The 12,328-nt window shown below is 49.5% G+C and overlaps 1 protein-coding gene across 1 annotated transcript in view; it reads left to right on the top strand.

The window, feature by feature from the left end:
- ATP1A4 (ATPase Na+/K+ transporting subunit alpha 4) overlaps positions 1-12,328 on the top strand; it is a 36,293-nt gene that overhangs the window by 14,997 nt on the left and 8,968 nt on the right. Inside the window, exons 8-17 of the mRNA XM_021712681.1 lie at positions 1,445-1,643; positions 1,854-1,963; positions 2,146-2,280; positions 5,251-5,440; positions 5,582-5,754; positions 8,442-8,578; positions 8,967-9,117; positions 9,433-9,601; positions 11,660-11,814; positions 11,950-12,073. Coding sequence (XP_021568356.1) covers positions 1,445-1,643; positions 1,854-1,963; positions 2,146-2,280; positions 5,251-5,440; positions 5,582-5,754; positions 8,442-8,578; positions 8,967-9,117; positions 9,433-9,601; positions 11,660-11,814; positions 11,950-12,073 — 1,543 coding nt within the window. The remainder of the gene's footprint in view (positions 1-1,444; positions 1,644-1,853; positions 1,964-2,145; positions 2,281-5,250; positions 5,441-5,581; positions 5,755-8,441; positions 8,579-8,966; positions 9,118-9,432; positions 9,602-11,659; positions 11,815-11,949; positions 12,074-12,328) is intronic.

The following is a 12,328-nucleotide window of genomic DNA, read 5'->3' as shown; positions in this document are numbered from 1 at the left end:
AGGTGGCCTCAGGGCAGACAGATCATCCCATAGACATGAGCTCACTGGGTTCTCTTGTTGTTGAAGCTCTCAGGGAAGAATATTACTGATAGGCACAGAGGTGTCAGGAATAGCTTAGCTCCAACATTGCACTGACTTCCTGCCCATATTTTTTGGTGCCTTCTTTCTCCTCAGTGAGAGAGGAAACAAATTTAAATGCAGGATTGAAAAGCATTGGGTTTCAAGTCACCAGGAGTGAGTTCTAGTCCTGGATGTACTGGCTGGTGAACTTGGCTAAATCACTTAACATCCCCAGACCTCAATTTATCCATCAATTTATAGAAGAAGATTAATTTAGAATTATAAAATCTTACAGGAAAGGACTTCAAAGGTCATATAAATTCAACCAATGCTGAATGTCCTCTATAAAATCCATGGGAGGTGATTATTATTTCTAGTAATGGGAAGCCCACCTCTTTCTGTCCCAGTGCATTTCACTGTTCCGTTGTTCTGTTTAAATATCATTGTGCTGAACAGAAATATGATTCCCTGCTTGGTCCTAGTTTTCCCAGCCAAAGAAACACAAAACAATTTGATTCTCTGTCTTCCACAAATCAGCCCTTTAGATTTCTGATTATAGACACTGTGCCTCTCTCAAATTCCTCCCTCTCTCTGCCATTTTCCCTGTGAATGGTGGTCAGATCACCTGTCTTGCTGACTACCTGCTGTTTGGGATATGCTCCCGTTTATCAATATTCTTAAAATAGAAATGAGAATAATTCTCAGGGTATGTTTGGACCAGCATGAAAACACTGTGACTAGTGATATTATATAAATAAATTATAACCTTTAATCCTATGATTAGAATTCTGTATTACATAACCACAGCCTAAGAATTTATTAGCTTTTAAAAATAACCTTGCCATACACCCGACTTAGATTGAATTTGTGATCAACAAAAATCCTTTGGCTTAAATGATTTCTCGAGTCTGTTTCAATGCTGTGATATCATTGTTATCTCTTATCCATTCTATTTTATACCTATTGGTCCCACATTTCCTTCACATAACATCTGATACCACAGCAAAAGCTTAGCAATCTATGTGGTCCCTGGAAAGACTGGACTTAAGAGATGTGGCCTGAACTTGAAAAGCCCACTGAATAGAAAAGACAGAAGGCTCCCGGGGAAGAGGAAACTTCCAGGGGGAATGAGAAGGATCATTTTCTATGATATCTTGGTAAAGAAATACATTCTGTTTTGAAATGCTTGCCATACAGCACAAACCAAAATCACTGTCCTAATTTCTTTTGCCACAGCCACAGATGAAATTTCTAGAGTAGGCGGAAACAAGAGAGAAATAAGCACAAAAAACGAAAATAGCAATTGAAATGCTCAAACTTCCAATATGCCAAGGGGTGCGAGCAGTCTGCCTCTTGCTTCATTCTCGCCCTCGTCTTGCCTCAGGTGTGCCTGACCCTGACAGCCAAACGCATGGCGTGGAAGAACTGCCTGGTGAAGAACCTGGAGGCGGTGGAGACGCTGGGCTCCACATCTGCCATCTGCTCAGACAAGACGGGCACCCTCACCCAGAACCGCATGACCGTGGCCCACTTGTGGTTCGATAAGACCGTGCATGAGGTTGACACCAGTGAAGACCAGACTGGTGACTAGTGGTGTTGGTGGAACGGGAGAGGAAGGATTTAAGGGATGCGATGTGTGGACTGAGAGAGCCTGAGCACACAGTGGAGACGGGGTGGCATAGGGGAAGGAAGGCTGCCTCTGTGAAGCATCTGGTACCCAACAGAGTGTGAACAAGCCCTTGCTTTAAACTCTCCCATCCTCTGCTCACAACTCTTCCTTTCTCTCTTCCTAGGGAAAACATTTGCCAAGGACTCGGACACCTGGTTGATCCTGGCACACATTGCTGGCCTCTGCAACCGGGCTGACTTCAAAGCTCATCAGGAGACCCTGCCCATCGCCAAGGTGTCAGGCCTAGGGGGAAGAGGGTACCTCAGTGTCCAGGGCACCACTGTCCTCTTCCCAAAACATGCCGGGGATTCCCCCAGGTGCCTCCTTCCCGTTCTGTCCCTCTCCTTGTTGCTGCAGGCAAGCCCCCTGCCCAGCAGCATGTCCAGGGGGGTTTATTATGAACCTCATCCTGGCAGAGGATAACAACAGGTGATGCTTCTGAGTCGGCCCTCCTCAAGTTCGTTGAGCAGTCTTACAGCTCTGTGGCGGAGATGAGAGAGAGAAGTCCCAAGGTGGCCGAGATTCCCTTTAATTCCACCAACAAGTACCAGGTATGGAACCTGCGAAGGTTAGGAGAATGGTGAAGGGGGAGCTGGGCCTATCGCTCCAGGAAGGGGAGCTTGACTTTTGCCTTCAGCTCCACCTCTGAGCAGCTCCCCAACCAAGAGGAAGGCTCACCTCAAGAGGAAGTGGCAGGCAGGTGAAGAGAGGTAGAACAGGTGATAAAGGAAGAAGTTCCACACGGAGCTCTGAGCTTGTGCCACCTGCGGAGAGAACAAGTCAGGCAGCCCTTGAGATGCCTGCAGGTGGCCGAGGCTGGTGGTTAAAAGCCATGTTCGCGTCCCATGGTCACCAAATGGCACCACAGTGTCCACTATGAGATTAACCACTGCAGAATTCAGCTGCATTTACAAGGCACTTGATTTCATGCATCATTAGGCAGGTGACCAGGGGTCTCTGCATGTCTGAGAAGTTTCTCGTTTCCCTGGAGTATCTGTATCCGTTACGTAGACAAGAGAAGGGGACATGCTGAGTGGCAGACCGTGGCGACTCTAACAACACAATCCAGGAGAGGGCCAGGAAAGCCGGGCTTTTCTCCCACCTGAGAAGCCTGCAGACTTGGACAAGAGGTTATGGTGGGAGGTGGGAACCAGGACAGGCACTCGGCTGGGTCTGACTTGAGTTGCACGGGGCAATCAGGATTTGCTCAGGGAGTGGATTCTCCAACTCCAAGTGTCACCAAAAAAGCCAGATGTTCACTGAGGATAACAGGAAATGAGACGCCCAAGTCAATCAGTTTTGCTCTTCTGTCTTAAAAAATACATAATAAAATAACGCAAGCTTTGCAGACTTTAAAAAACCAAACTAACTATATTTTCACATTGAACACTGAGCTAGTAAGAGTTAAATCGATTCGTCCTTTTCCATCTCTACTGGTGTTCAGTCGTGTAACAAAATAGGTCTCCCAGGCCCAAACTGCAAACCTACTTCCAGTTTTTCCTGATGTTTAGTGGCCTCACTAACCAGACAGGAATTCTGTGGCTTGGCAGGGCCTTTGACTGGAGCAAAGCCTTTGGCTGGAAAGAATTCACTACCTCTCTCTCCATGTAATGGAAAATAAAAGCACAACACATTCCCGACATCTGTTGGGACATCCAACGAATAGCGACTTTCCTCCAAATGACAACGTCCATGCCGTTTCTGAGCTACTGAACATCCAGCTCACCAAGTCCTCTTCGGTACACCAAGTGTAGCAGGCCAGCCCACTGGCTGTGCGCTCGGGCAGGCCCCTGCTCTGGAGACCCCAAGTTAGTGACCTCAGCTGGGAGTTCCTGAGGCAGAGACTCCAGCCTTTGCAGAGGATGTCTCGGCTTGCTAGGGGTTTAAAGCTCGGTGTCTTTCCCTCTGAGATGGAAACAAAATGTAAATGCTATGCTCTGGCATTTCCAGATCTCTCCCTCCATTTTTCTTCTTTGCAATTTTCTATCAAGAGGTGGCTTTGCTGTGACCAGGTGGCCAGCTTAAGTAGGTCTTCTGTCACCTCCAGGGCCCTTCGCTCATTCAAGAAGAGATTTGCTGAGCACTCAGAAAACTGAGCTTTTAAACCCGCTACAGCTTTCTGCTTAATAAGTTAAGGTTTTTCCTCCTAATTGTTTAAGCATATTTTGAACATAACTGAAGAGATTTCAATGGTACGGTCGTAACCACACTTTACACACTGGCTTCCTACCCTGCTTACCCCGTGGGCAGTGCAGACTGGCCTCCTCTGTGCTCCCATCCTGCCTTTCAATGCACTGATTTTGTTCCTGCAGAGTGGGCATTTCCTGTGGATCACAGGAGACCTGCAGAGAGTTCCTTTTCATGCACCAGAGATTAAGAGAAAATGCAAAACCAATCTCATTTCTCGCTCCCTCTTTTTTTTTTTTTTTAAAGAGACAGGACTCTCACTATGTTGCCCAGGCTGGACCTCCAGGGTTCAAGCAATTCTCCCACCTCAGCCTCCCAAAGTGCTGGGATTACAGGCAGGTGCCATCACTCCCGGCCTCATTTCTCTCTCCTTGTTACGTTATGAATATGCCTCTTCCTGCCCTCACCACACCCTCAAGGACCCCCACCCCAGCTAGTCCCTCTCAGGGGACTTCTCACGCTATTAGGAGACAACGGCCCAGGGACTAAAATGACTAACCACTTTCGTATTGTATCTCACAGTTTTCAAAGTTGTTGTTTTGTTTTGTTTTGTTTTGTTTTTGAGGCAGGTTCTCATTCTGTCACCCAGGCTGGAGGGCAGTGGCACACTCACTGCTCACCGCAGCCTCGACCTCCCTGGGCTCAGGCAATCCTTCCACGTCAGCCTCCCGAGTAGCTGAGACTACAGGCACATACCACCACCCCTGGCCAATTTTTTAAATTTTCTGTAGAGACGATCTCTCTCTATGTTGCCTAGATTGGTTTTGAATTCCTGGGCTCAAGCAATCCTCCCACCTCGGCCTCCCAAAATGCTGAGATGACAGACACCTGGCCTTCAAAGTATTTTTTGCATTATCTTTCATAAAAAACCCAATGAAGGGGTCCAGGCAGAACCTTTTACGTTTTCTAGAAAGAAATAAGGTTTTGCAAGGTTCAGTGGACTGCCCTAAGGTCCTAAGCGTTCTTGTTGGCCCCAGAACACAGGTCTTCCGAGTCTGTTTTCTTTCCCATCTACTCTGCCTTCTTCCTTTGCCAGCCCCATTATCTCTGCTCTCTAGCCATCCACAGCAAGGACATGGGGAAGGGAAAGTGCCCGGCTCTGCCCTCAGAGAGCTTCCAGCCCGTCATTTGTGTGCAAATAACACCAGGCTTCGGTTTCCTGGAAAGGAGGAGGAACCGGGCTTGACCATGGTCCAGATGTGACTGGGACAAGAGAAGGCCAGGAAAGCAGGGTGTGGGGCAGGTCACCTGTCTTTCCAGTCTTCCGAACCTTCCCCTTGTCCTCGGCCCTGATCCTGGCGCCCTCCTGTTCCACGAACTCTCCCTTCCCCCAGGTGTCCATCCATCTTCTGGAGAACAGCGCGCAGCCCTACGTGCTGATGATGAAGGGTGCTCCTGAGAGAATCTTGGAGTTCTGTTCTACCTTCCTTCTGAATGGTCAGGAGCACCCAATGGACGACGAGATGAAGGAAGCCTTCCAGAATGCCTACCTAAAGCTGGGCGGCCTGGGGGAGCGAGTGCTTGGTGAGATGCTGAGAGAGGAGCCTTGGAGAAAATGGCATCAAAGCAGTTATCTGTGGGATGGAAATCTGAGGACACTGGGGGAGCAGAACAATGACGCAGAGAGTTGAGTGACTGCTGGTCCCTGCCTCTGTCTGTCTCTAGGGTTCTGCTTCCTGAATCTGCCCAGCAGCTTCAACAAGGGATTCCCTTTCAACACAGATGAAATAAACTTTCCCATGGACAGCCTCTGCTTCGTGGGCCTGATATCCATGATTGACCCCCCTCGAGCCGCGGTGCCTGATGCTGTGAACAAGTGTCGTAGTGCAGGGATTAAGGTAAACGTCTGCCCACCCCAGAAGCCCCCACCTGTCACAAGCTGGAGAAGCTACTAGAAAGCCTGGCACAGAGTGGGTGCTTAATAATCTTGGTTTAATTGATTTATTTTTATTTTTATGTTTTTGAGTTGGAGTCTTGCTCTGTAACCCAGGCTGGAGTGCAGTAGCACCATCCTGGCTCACTGCAGCCTCAACCTCCTAGGCTCAGGCAATCCTTCCACCTCAGCCTCCTGAGTAGCTAGGAATACAGGCACACATCATCACGACTGGCTATGTTTTGTTTTTTTTTTTGTAGTGATAAGGTCTTGCTATGTTGCCCAGGCTGGTCTTAAACTTTTGTGCTCAAGTAACCCTCTCATTCTGGCCTTCCAAATTGCTGGGATTACAGGCGTGAGCCACCATGCCTGGCCTTTAATTGATTTCTGATTCTTTGACCTTATGACTTTTAGTCTTAAGAGATACTTAGTGGCTCAGTGGCTCAGCCTGTAATCCCAGCACTTTGGGAGACCAAGGTGAGCGGATTGCCTGAGCCCACGGGTTCGAGACCCGCCTGGGCAACTTGGCGAGACCTCATCTCTACAATAAATCAAAAATTAGCCGGGTGTGGTAGCGCGCGCCTGTAGTTCCAGCTACTTGGAAGACTGAGGCAGAAGGATCGCCGGAGCCTAGCAGGTCGAGACTGCGGTGGTTGGGAGTGAGACTCCAACTCAAAAAAAAAAAAAAAAAAGAGATACTTAGTAGTAAGTTTCCTCTCTAGTTAGAATTCTACTTGCATTGAATATTAAAATCACCAGGACAGCTTTAAAAATCTGACATCTAGGACACACCCCAGACCAATCTAATTCAAAGCTCTCAGGGTAGGACCCAGGCAACTGTATATTAAAAACTTTCTTGGAAATCCCAATGAGCAGACAAGTTTGAGAACCAGTGTCCAGTACAGTGTTTCTCAAACTAATGTACGTGTGAATCCCTTAGAGATTTTTTTTTCTACAATGCAAATCCTGATTCAGTAAGCCTAGGGCAGCCCGAGATTCTGAGTTTTTAACAAGCTCCCAGATGATGCTGTTGCTGCTGGTCTGCAGACACCAGGAGCAGCACCGCCGCAAGTGAAAATGTGCGGCTGGGATGGGTTTTGAGGCCAAGAGGTTGGGGATCTGGAGTAGACAGGAGTGAGAATGAGAGGGTGAGAGCTGGCATCCTCCGTGGGGCTGACACCGTGAGTGCAGCTGTCCTAACAGGGATACATCCAGGAGCAAAAACTGGAAACCAAATGAATGCGACCAAGAGTGAAATTCAGCTGCAGAACAGACCCAGAGGGGGAAAGCCCCTCTGGTTAGGGTGGGCCTCAGACTTCATGAAACACCTCCAATGCTGAGATGCTCTGTATCCCACGTGTCCCAGGTCAAATTCCAAGACTCCTACACAACTTCACTGGTTCAGTATTGATACCTGCCCTGCTTATCCCTCTCATTCTGTCTCCTAGACTCAGGAGAAGGCAGGTTAGAGTGAGGGGCTGATGCTCTCTGCTGGAGCCAGCTTTACATTACCCCTGTGGCTGTGAGTGGTTTGTCTGGTGCCAGCTCGGCCCACATGTGCGAGGAGGGCACTTGGAAACCTCAGGTAGTGATTCCCAGGTAGTGATCATTCCTTCATTCTTTCACTTGAGAATCATTTGTTGATGGCGCACTGTATGCCAGGCATTGCGCTGGGACAGGAAACTGAACAAGGAACCACCTTCAGAGAGATCCCAGCTGGGGTGACGGGGAGGGGGTGTGGAGAGACGGCAATCAGTCACTGTCCAGAGAGGTGCTAAGTGCTGAAACACGAAAGAATAAAATGCTTTGCAAACACAGAGCATGGGCACCTGATCTTCGAGTAGGTATGGGGCACGACTAGGTTCCAGGTATTGAAAAGCGAGTTGCAACCAAGGGGTGGGTGAGGCAGTGAAAAGAAGAGAGGTGGAGTGAGACTCTGAATATTCTGGGCCTATATGAAATGTTGCTGTTGCCAGGCATGGCGGCTCACACCCATAATCTCAGTACTTTGGGAGGTGGAGGTGAGAGGATTGCCTAAGCTCAGGGGTTCAAGAGCAACCTGAGCAACATGGCAAGACCTTGTCTCTACAATAAATTAAAAATTTAGCCAGGCGTGGTGGCACACGCCTGTGGTTCCAGATACTTGGAAGGCTGAAGCAGAAGGATCACCTGAGCCCAGCAGGTTGAGGCTGCGATCGTTGTGAGCATGCCACTGCACTCCAGTCTGGGCGACAGAGTGAGACTCCGACTCAATAAATAAATAAATAAATAAATATTGCCAGGCAGACGGACGATTCCAGCATTCCTTTATTACTACTTGTTCTCTGTGTAGGTGTTTCTGTCTTTGCACTTAAAGAAGCAGAATAGCTTCTGGAGCAATTACATGAAATTCTGAATGCAGTCAAATCTTTGTCTGATTTCTGGGAAATCTAGAACCCAAATCACCCTATGGTTTATGGTCTGATGGTCCTGACCCACTCCCAAGGGTTGCAGCCATAGTAGCAAGGCTTTAACCACAAGTGCTTGTCTTGTGAATGAGCTACTAAAACCTTTACTGAAAAAAGCAGTGACATGTCCGTTCTTAGAGGAGAAAGATAAAGGATCTAGGCCCTCTCTGAAGATGATTCTGCTCCTCTTCCCTCCCCAACCCAGGTGATCATGGTAACAGGAGATCATCCCATTACAGCCAAGGCCATTGCCAAAGGTGTAGGCATCATCTCAGAAGGCATCGAGCCAGCAGAGGACATTGCTGCCCAGCTTAAGAACCCTGTCAGCACAGTCAATACCAGGTGAAACCCCTAAACAACTCAGATCTGCCACCTTTGCTCCATCCTCAGCCTGCCCACCCTGATCCAACTTACTAAGGTTCTTGGAGTCTCCTTCAGTTGATAGGATACCCAGGGTTTAACACGTTACAACGTAAAGCACAGTAGAAAAATAGCCAAGTGACTGTGTCGGGGTTTTCAAAGGAAGAGGGACAGAGAGAGGGACAGAGAGGAGTAGTTGGCAAAGCGGGGAGGAGATGGCGGGTGTCAGTTTGGGAACAGCATATGTCTAGGCCAAGTGAGGAGACTGGGTTGGCAGAAGAAACACAGAGGATCTAGAAAAGATGGGCACCAGGAACCCTGGCGAATTCTCAACACTCAGAAGTCGCTTTTTGAAATCCATTTCCCTCAGGGCTGCCAAAGCCATCGTGGTGCATGGTTCAGAGCTGAAGAACATAAACTCACAGCAACTGGACCAGATCCTCCAAAATCACACTGAGATTGTGTTTGCTCGGACCTCCCCTCAGCAGAAGCTGCTCATTGTAGAGGGATGCCAGAGGCTGGTGAGGAAAGCACAGGAGCCCTAGGAAACTGGCCAAAGTCGAATGGTTTAGACCAGTTCCAGTCCAAGCAGAGGAGTGGGTGGGCTGGGCTGCAGGAGACTCCAGAGTGCATCCCATCTTGATCCTCCGTGGTGGCCTTCAGTCTGGGGCTCCATGAGGGTTTAACCCTCCCAGAGAGTAGGAGAAGGAAGGGAGTTCTAAGTCAAGCATGACTGCATCAAGAAATAAGAGATGCTGAAATCAAACCGACCTTTGGATCTGGTCCTGAATCTGACACAGTCATTTTTTTCACTTCCTCTGTCTGGACTTCCCCAGGGAGCCATCGTGGCTGTGACGGGCGACGGGGTGAACGACTCACCTGCACTGAAGAAGGCCGACATCGGCATTGCCATGGGCATTACCGGCTCTGACGTCTCTAAGCAGGCAGCCGACATGATCCTGCTGGACGACAACTTCGCTTCCATTGTCACGGGGGTGGAAGAGGGTGAGGAGGCTGGGTGCCCTGCTTTGGGTCTTGACCTCTGAACTCGGGTGGAGGTTGGTGTACATTCCCTCGTTCCTTTTGCCCGTCATCCAACTTCCATGATCCTTTACAGACTGGGGGAGAAAAGTCACAGTAAGACAAAATTTGCAGCCGGGTAAGGTAGCTCATGCCTGTATTCCTAGTGATTTGGGAGGCCAAGGCGGGAGGATCGCTGAAGGTCAGGAGTTTGAACACCAGCCCGGGTGACATAGTGAGACCCTATCTCTACAAAATTAATTAATTAAAAGACACGATTTTACAAACGCAATTTGGGTGTACAAAGGTCATCACTATCTGCACCTCTTTTTTTATTTTTTATTTTTGAGTTGGAGTCTCACTCTGTCGCCCAGACTGGAGTGCAGTGGCTGCTCCCGGTCACTGCAGCCTCGACCTGCTGGGCTCCGGCGATCCTTCCGCCTCAGCCTTCCAAGTAGCCGGAATTACAGGCATGCGCTACCACGTCCGGCTGATTTTTTGATTTATTGTAAAGATGAGCTCTCGCCAAGTTGCCCAGGTGGGTCTCGAACCCGTGGGCTCAGGCAATCCACGCACCTCAGCCTCCCAAAGCGTGGGATTACAGGCTGAGCCACCGAAACCGGCAGCACCTCTTTTTTATAAGAGCAAAGGAAAGTCCAGATTTTCCAGGGAGACTGGGACCGTGGTATAGCATAACACCTTCTTTGTGCCCTCACTGGAATTCAGGTGGGTTTACAGCAAGTTCCCAGATGCAGCTGTAGCTCCGGCTCTATTCCACGCTCCCCAGTGTTCAAGAGGGCCCCTCAGATCCTGATGTCCAATGACGGAGACACGTCAGGGTCAGCTGGAGCCTGATCTGTGAAGTGGCTGCAGGAGCCCAGTGAAGCCCCTCTCTCCCAGGGAACTCTGGCGTGAATGCCTGTTGGTGAACGTGTGCCCCAGAATTCAGTATTGCAGGCTCCCTGCCTTCTGCCTGAAGCCGGCTTACTAACATGTGGGACAATTCACATAATAATAACAATGGAAACCTAGTATGATCCTGACACTGTGTTTTTTTGTTGTTGTTTTTGTTTTTTGTTTTTTGCTTTTTGTTTCTGAGTTGGAGTCTCACTCTGTCACCCAGGCTGGAGGGCAGTGGCACACTCCCAGCCACTGCAGCCTCGACCTGCTGGGCTCCAGCGATCCTTCCACCTCAGCCTTCCAAGTAGCCGGAACTACAGGCGTGCGCTACCACACCCGGCTAATTTTTTATTTATTGTAGAGACGCGGTCTCGCCAAGTTACCCGGGCAGGTATCAAACCCGCAGACTCAGGCAATCCACTCGCCTTGGCCTCCCAAAGTGCTGGGATTATGGGCTGAGCCACCGAGCCTGGTCTGTGCTCAGTGTTTTATATCCTTTCAATTCCATGAGTTCTTTTGGACACTATGGGCAAGGCTTTTTCTAGATGCTGGGAATGGAACAGTTAGGGGGAGAGAGACACAAATCCCTGCCCTCGTGGGGTAATAAGTAAATTATATAGTGTAGTAGAAGACGGTAAGCGCTATGAAAACATAAAAAGGCAGGGATTACAGTCTTTGGAAAGGAGCTCAGGGAAGGACTTGGCAATCTTGCAAGCCAGGAAGAAGGAACTCAGAGGGCCCCAGATCACACTAAGTCATAGCAGAGGTGGAATTTGAAGCCAAGCCTGTCCCAAGCCCAGGTGCATTCCTTCTCAGCCTTCGTCTTGCAAAGGCTTTTACGCTGGCATTTTCAGACATCTCAGGATTCACCAGACCCAACCCCACTTGATTTCTAGAGATCAGATCACGTTAGCCATGTTGAATCCAGGAACAAAGAGTACACAGACGGGACATGCCAGTAAACCACAGCTCTAATTAAAAGACACACAACTTAGAAACAACACTACGACGGCTGAGGTCCAGGACCCCAGGCCCTTTCCCGGACTGTGACACTTCTCTGCAGTGGCCTCTGTGTCCAGGAGCGGGTTTGAGGGAGGCGTGTGCTCTTGCTGCTTCTCACAGAAGGTTGCCCACCCTCACCAGGCCGCCTCATCTTTGACAACCTGAAGAAGTCCATTGCTTACACCCTGACCAGCAACATTCCTGAGATCACCCCCTTCCTGATGTTCATCATTCTCGGTATCCCTCTGCCTCTGGGCACCATAACCATCCTCTGTATTGATCTGGGCACTGACATGGTAAGAACCAAGCTGGACCTGGCTCTCGGAACCCCGAGGAGATGCACTGAGGCCATGTCAAGGGCAGAGTGGGAACCACTGCTAAGGTCCCTCTGAACTCTGCGACTCCTGTTGTCTCCACCCTTTGTCCTCCAGATCCCTGCTATCTCCTTGGCTTATGAGTCACCTGAAAGCGACATCATGAAGAGGCTTCCACGGAACCCAAAGATGGATAAACTGGTGAACAACCGTCTCATTGGCATAGCCTATGGACAGATTGGTGCGGCCAGAGGAATGGGAGGTGGAGGGAGTGGGGAGGGTTGCCCCTCGCCTGGCTGTTGGAGCCATCTCAGTTTGAAAGTGAGGGATGCCGGGCTCGGTGGCTCAGCCTGTAATCTTGTGTCTTTGGGAGGCTGAGGTGAGTGGATTGCCTGAGCCCACGGGTTCGAGATCCCCCTGGGCAGCGAGACCTCATCCCTACAATAAATCAAAAAATCAGCCGGGCGTGGTAGCATGCGCCTGTAATTCCGGTTAC

Source organism: Carlito syrichta, unplaced genomic scaffold (genome assembly GCF_000164805.1).
Source record: "Carlito syrichta isolate Samal-C Ts95f unplaced genomic scaffold, Tarsius_syrichta-2.0.1 Scaffold303604, whole genome shotgun sequence".
Lineage (NCBI taxonomy): Eukaryota > Metazoa > Chordata > Mammalia > Primates > Tarsiidae > Carlito > Carlito syrichta.
The sequence above is the reverse complement of the archived record's forward strand: the minus strand, read 5'-3'. Positions and strand labels throughout refer to the sequence as shown.